At 39.9% G+C, this 7,032-nt stretch overlaps 1 protein-coding gene across 1 annotated transcript; it reads right to left on the reverse strand.

Moving 5' to 3' along the window:
- Nucleotides 1-200: 200 nt before the first annotated feature.
- LOC106331108 lies at nt 201-1,279 on the reverse strand. Its single transcript, XM_013769448.1, has 6 exons — nt 1,208-1,279; nt 926-1,006; nt 704-826; nt 544-594; nt 449-463; nt 201-395 (listed from the first exon to the last, which is right to left on the reverse strand). Exons 1-6 carry the CDS (start codon nt 1,277-1,279, stop codon nt 201-203), a joined length of 537 nt encoding a protein of 178 aa, XP_013624902.1.
- Between the last annotated feature and the right edge of the window lie 5,753 nt (nt 1,280-7,032).

Here is a 7,032-nt window from a genome sequence, read left to right on the forward strand (position 1 = left end):
TAACATTAGAAACTACTACTCCATTAGAAACTACTACTCTATCTGCAGAGGACAACAAAATAGAGACGCACTCTTTTGAACAGTGTGGAAGGCTTTCATTTATTAGATTGAGAAAGATGATGAATGTAATTGCAGAGATTTTTGTCAAAAAAGTAATAATAATCAATGTTGTTGAGATCAATTCACAATGTAAGATGAGATCACCTAATAATATATTCATTATATTCTGCTTCATCTTGATTTTCATATTCAAGATCAGCTCCGCCATAGAATTCGTCCTCTTCTCTATTAGCTTCTTCAGTACTGTAATCATTGTTCCAGACGGGTTTATCTTCTTCTGGTGCATCTTCTTCAGAGCCCTCAGGTTCCAAAAGGCATTCTTCTTTGCTGCTTTGCTGTGAATTTTTCACTTGGTCACCAACAACAACTGGTTCTCCAACTTAGTCACCTTTGGAGAGTTCTCCTACACAGAAGTGAATACACAAAGAAACAAGAGGCTAGATAATGTGACAAATAATGCTAGAGAGACGGGGGTAAACTTACATCATCAAATAGCTTATCCAAGACATCCAAATTGATATATGCACCAAGTCTCTGTACACAAGAAGACACAATAAATTTAGCTACAGATGCAAAACTAAAGAAGATCCAAAGATATATCAAACTATAATAGGAAACAAGCTGGAGGAAGAGTAGCACTGACCTTTTTCTTTTCGCTTTCGGCATTGCTTAGGCTTGTGGTTGCAGAAGCTTTCTTACTAGGAGGAGCAGTAGTCTTACTAATAGGATCTTTCTTTTTCACTGATGTAGGTTTCCTCTGCATTCCCTGATAATCGATAGAAAATGTAAGTATCATTAACAAGAACGTCAACATAACAGTTAGCAGAAATCAAGAAGATCAAAGACATGATGAAAGCAAAAATACCTTTTTGTACTCAGGGTTCATCATCTCCCACGCCATCTTCATCAGAAGGGATTCTTTTGTAGTATTCAGATAATCAGCAACCTGATGAGCAACAGTAAACCATAAAAAGTCAGAACAACAAGTATATAAACCAGGTTTTATCATGCATAAAACTGAACAATAGTCACAGCAGAAAGAAAGCAGAAGATCGGCGTGATAGGACTTACATGTGTAAAAATAGGCGTGGTTTGCCACATTCGAGGAACCAATTGTTGTGTTTACAGAGACGAGATTAGAGATTACGGGCAGATGAAACACCGACGAAGAACATGGCTTCTTTCCGTTGAACCCTAAATCACCATGGAAGAGAGCCATGACTCTGCGGCGGAGAAGACAAGAAGAAAAATAAATTAGGGTATAGGGGTGGCCACATCTCCCTTTTGTCTATTTTAAATTTTTGTATTTTTAACTTTTAATATTTTAACATTTAAAATCAATTACGAAAATTACAATTTATAATAATAATTCAAAATTAAGGTAATATGGTATTTTACAGGAATTAAAATCCTAATTTCCTAAAACATCTTCTACAAATCCTATTGTGACAAATTAAAGTTCAAAGTGTCTCATTTTTCCAACTTTCTCTTATAATTACAAGAATCTATAAAAGAGTTCACTGAAATGACATCTATTAAGAACCCCTTCAATATTCAGATTTTTGTTAGATTAGATACATTTACTTTTTTCTCATATTTTTGTTAGATTATAAACAGATTTACCTTTTTTCTTAGGTTGCTACTTCTTATTCAGGTCTATATCCTTAAAATTATGTTTTCTTTTGAAATACAAATACTTTCATTAAACTAGGGTGGGCTTTAAAAGGAAGAGTCCGGTAGTAGAGTCATATTACAAAAGCATGATATTGCTAAAGTCTGCATGCCTATTAAAAACTCTTGCAACAAAGGAAATATAGCATAAGGGGAAAGAGGAGACAAGAGGAACGATCCGAAACTGTCGAAAAGGACACCAAAGAGTTCAGTAGAACCTCATTCCAGTTGATAGCTTTGACGAACACTTGAAAATCTTATCTAAGCAAGATGTGTGAAATATTGAGAGATAGAGCATGCATCAAGGCTCCTCGAACAGCTAGGGCTTCCACCATTGGAGCAGAAGAAACGTGAGATTGGATGAGCGATCCTCTGTTGATTTCAATTGATTGGGCATCGGCGAAGATCCAGCCATGTCCCACCGTATATGTGTCTGATTTCTATGCTGCATCCGTATGACATATGATGGACATTAATAATTCAGATTGAGGAGGTATCGCTGGAGGTGATCGAGAGAGAGTAGGGACCTACGTGTTTTGGGACTGATCCCATTCTCTAGCTGCAACAATTTCTTTTGATAATGTATCTTGTGGTGAAGCTGCTCTTGTTGGATTAAACTCGAAGAAAAAGGAAACTTGAGAAATAAGTTAATTTTTAATCTTACCGAATTATGGTTTAAAGGATCAGGAAATATCAAAATAAGTTATCCTAATGAGTTTAGGATTAGGAAAAAGGAAATATGTGTTTTCTAGTGAGTTTAGGAAATTTAATTTATATATAAGGAGATGCAGGGGTGTTGCATAACTTATGAGTTTTGTGATTGTGTGAAAGGATAAGGTTTTTGAATGAGTTTTCCTTAAGAGATTAACAAGAGAGTTATTCTTATTATTAAGTTTTATACAATTGTGGTGTTAAAAAAAAAAGAGTTTTATACAATTCTAGATTCTATAGCTCTGTCTTGGAAGCAAAGTTAATTACGAGCACACCAGATTGTCCAACAGATCCACGGAAACAAGTTGGTGGGGGTTCCTAGCAGTGGTAGATTGGTAAGTTTGAGTGAGGCTAGTAGAGAGGCTTTGAAAGATGATGATTGGTTCGCTGTCAAGGGTGTACTGTGGTCTCTGTAGACCACAGTGATAATCCAGACTTCTTGTGCAAATTGACACTGAAAGAGGAGATAGAATAGAGATTCTGAGAATAAACTAATTAGATAATCTGTTGAAAAAGAAATAGAACTGCCTGAGAAATAAAATTTTCGTTTTAGACTTACAAATTTTAAGTGGTGATTATAATATTAGTCGTTAGATCATTTTCAATTCACCTCTATATTTGTCTATATAATAGTATTTTGAAACAAAATTACTCCAATTAATCTATATTTCTTCTTCTAAAGTAAAGATTACTATTTTTTCTATATATTTGGAAATTGGTATTACAGAGAAATATCCAGTAAAACAATTCTCACTTCTATTTTAGATGAAGAAATAGAAAACTACATTGTTTTAAGAAAAATAGAAGTTGTTTTTGCTTCAAACTGTAATTACTCAAACACCATAAATTCTGAAACAGAACAAAATTCGTGTTGATATGCCTTGAATCTGGATGTTACATCTAGGCGATGAATGTTAAATCACGTACATCATACCGACTCGGTTGCATCAAGAGCGTTGCATCAAGTTATTATGGATGTTACATCTGATCGTGGGCTTAGGCCCATGAGTCCATATAGTCTAGGGTTTTAGATGCGAGATGCTACTATATATATCTTGTATTCGAAGTAACCTTAAACTTGCATTCTGTAAGCTCAATATCGCCTCCAATAATAAGATTTATCTTTGTCTGTGGACGTAGCCCTAGGGGTGAACCACGTTAAATATCTGTGTCGTAGTTACATCGCTTTTATTCATCTGTTTCCGCATCTGTTCCTTCTCACGTCCGTTACAACAAACTGGTATCAGAGCTCGGGGTTTGTGATCAGGTGAGAAGATGTCTGGAATAATCGCGAAGATCGACAAGTTTGATAGGAAAAATAGCTTCAGTCTTTGGTAGATCAAGATGCAGGCGTTGCTGAAGCAACAAGGCATCTGGGGACCATTGTCAGAGAAGAAATCTGAAGCAGCTGATTTAGAGGCTTTGGAAGAGAAGGCGTTCTCAACAATTTTGTTGTATCTAGCAGACGAGATTATCATCGAAGTATCGGATGAGAAAACGGTTGCTAGTTTGTGGCAGAAGTTGGAGAGTTTGTACATGACAAAATCTCTGACGAACAAGCTACTTCTGAAGCAACTCCTCTTTGCCTTGCGTAACTTGCGTATGCAAGAAGGTATTAAGCTTCGCGACCATCTTGACAAGCTAAATTCGATATTACGGGAGCTGCGTAGCATCGATGTTAAGGTGGAGGATGAAGACGCGGCAATAATCATGTTGGTATCTCTGCCAAACTCCTTGGAGAACTTCTTGCAATCGTTCATTGTTGGCAAAGATACAGTGAAACTGGAAGAAGTTAGGTCGGCGCTTCATAGTCGGGAATTGTGCCATAAGGCATCCAACTCAAGGACAGACAATCAAGCATCAGGGTTGTTTGTCAGTGGTGTGAAGGGACATGGGAACATAAGGACTTCGAAAGATAGGAAGTCGTTTCCAAGGGGTCCTAAAGCATCTGATATTTGCAACTATTGCAAAGAGAAGGGACATTGGAAGTCAGACTGTCCCAAGATGAAGGAGCAGCAGTTTGGGTCTGGTACAGTAGCTGGGGATGAAACCAAGTCTGATGACGACATCGCTCTTGTTGTGCATGGACACACACACTCTTCTGATGTGTGGGTTCTTGATACGGGAGCATCCTACCATATTACACCAATGAGAGAGTGGTTTTCAGAGTACACAGAGGTACTTGACAGCAAGATTAAGATGACAAACAACTTTGCCTGCAAGATTGTTGGGATCGGCTCAATCAAGCTCAGGACACATGATGGTAGATTCTGCACATTGAACAAGGTTAGACATGTTCCATCAATGACGAAGAATTTGATATCCGTGAGTCTTCTGGACAGTAGAGGGTTCAAATATTCGGGTGGCGATGGAGTTTTGAATGCCTACAGAGGTTCTGATGTGATTCTGAAGGGTTTCATGAACGGTACTCTGTATTTGCTGAAGAGTACAACAGTTACCGGTTCAGCAAATGTTGCATCTCCAGAGATCCCAGAGGAATATATGACTAAGCTATGGCATATGAGGCTTGGACATATGGGTGATCGTGGGATGCAACATCTGTCGAAGCAAGATCTGCTTCATTCTGATATTGGTTTGGAACTCTGCTCGGAAGAGTTTAAACAGTTTTGTAAGAATGCAACATCTGCCAAGCAGCTTACACATAGGAGAACACCACAGCGGGATGGCGTTGCAAAATGGATAAACCAGATAATGCTAGAGAGAGCGATGTGCATGCTCTCGAGTGCTGGTTTGGAGAATCGGTTTTGGGCTGAAGCAGTTAACACGACTTGTTACTTGATAAATTTTGGTCCCCACACAAGCATCGAGTGCAGGATACCTTCTGAGGTGTGGTCAGGTAGATCTGCTGAATATTCACTTTTAAGAGTGTTTATGGGCTACGGTGATGGAATCAAGGGATACATGGTATGGTCTCCATCTGAAAACCAAGTGGTTCTAAGCAGGAATGTTGTCTTTGATGAAACATCTATGGTTAGAAGCTCAGGGTCCAGTTCAGAAGCAGAAAAGGGTAGCACTGATAAACAGGTGGAGCTGCAAGATGATCATGAAGTGATTGATGTGCAGGAACTCACAGAAAATCAAGAGGAGCGTGTAGAAGATGTTCAGTTGGAGTCTACTGAGACTCAACCGCTTGATGCTACAAAGCATAGCATCGCGAAGGATCGACCAAGAAGGGTTGATGTCAGGCCACCAGAGAAATATCGCTTCGACGATATGGTGGGTTATGCACATCAGGTTGCAGAGGAAGTGGATGCGTCATCCACTTACATGGAAGCTGTTTCTAGTCCCGAGTCTGAGAAATGGCATGTTGCAACGAGAGACGTGGAGTCTCATCAAAAGAATCATACATGGGATCTGATCACATTACCATCGGGGAGAAGGGATGTTACATACAAGTGGGGTCTTCAAGATAAAGGTTGAAGCATCATCGGCAGAAAGAGTTAAGTATAAAGCTCGGGTTGTTGCAAGAGGATTAAGTCAGAGAGAGGGAGTATACTACAATGAGATGTTCTCACCTGTGGTCAGAGATACTTTCATCAGAGTGTTGCTAGCGCTGGTAGCACGTCAGGACTTGGAGCTTGAACAATTTGATGTGAAGACATTGTTTCTTCATGGAGAGCTAGAGGAGATATACATAACTCAGTCGGATGGTTGTCGAGTTCCTGGAAAAGATGACTATGTGTGTACGTTTCAGAAGTCAATTTCTGGATTTAAGCAGTCTCCCAGACGATGGTACAAGAGATTCGACAGCTATATAATCAAGTTGGGCTACATCAGAAGTCCTTATGATTGGTGTGTTTACGTGAGGAAGTTTAAGGATGCGACGTTCATCTGTTTGGTACTCGACGTGGATGACATGATGATAGCAGAGGAGAAGTGTGACATCGAGAAGCTGGAGCTTCTGGGTTCTGAAGTTGAGATGAAGGACTTGGGTGCAACAAAGAAGATTCTAGGGATGGAGATCTTCAGAGATAGGGAGAAGGAGTTGTTCTTGTCACAAAAGGCCTACATTAATGAGGTGTTGAAATGGTTCGCGATGTCTTCAAGTGAACCTATCAGTATTTCGTGCACTGCAAATGTTCATCTCACCATGTATATGGTTTAGCCCGTTGGGGCATCCAACCCGAAGGGGCATCTGGCCCATTGGGGCGTCTGGTCCGTTGGGACATCTGGTCCGTTGGGATGTCTGGTCCGTTGGGACATCAAGTCCGTTGGGACATCCGGCTAATGACGAACGTCCGGCTCTAGTTGAGCATTTGGTCGTTAAAGGGCGTCTGGTTTGTCATAGCAACACATCTGGTCCGAAGGGACATCTGAGGCAAAGAGAGCGATGGTACATTTGGCGTTGATGGCGCATCTGACACTTGAAAGTGCATCTGGTACATTTGGAGCTGATGGCGCATCTGGTACATCTGGTACATCTGGCACAGAGACACGCATTTGGTACATCTGGCACTTGAAGGTGCATCTGGTACATCTGTTATTGGGAGGATTCAAGTCAAGGTGGAGATTTGTTGATATGCCTTGAATCTGGATGTTACATCTAGGCGATGGATGTTACATCACGTA

The sequence above is a fragment of the Brassica oleracea genome, chromosome C3, assembly GCF_000695525.1.
Source record: "Brassica oleracea var. oleracea cultivar TO1000 chromosome C3, BOL, whole genome shotgun sequence".
NCBI classification, from domain to species: domain Eukaryota; kingdom Viridiplantae; phylum Streptophyta; class Magnoliopsida; order Brassicales; family Brassicaceae; genus Brassica; species Brassica oleracea.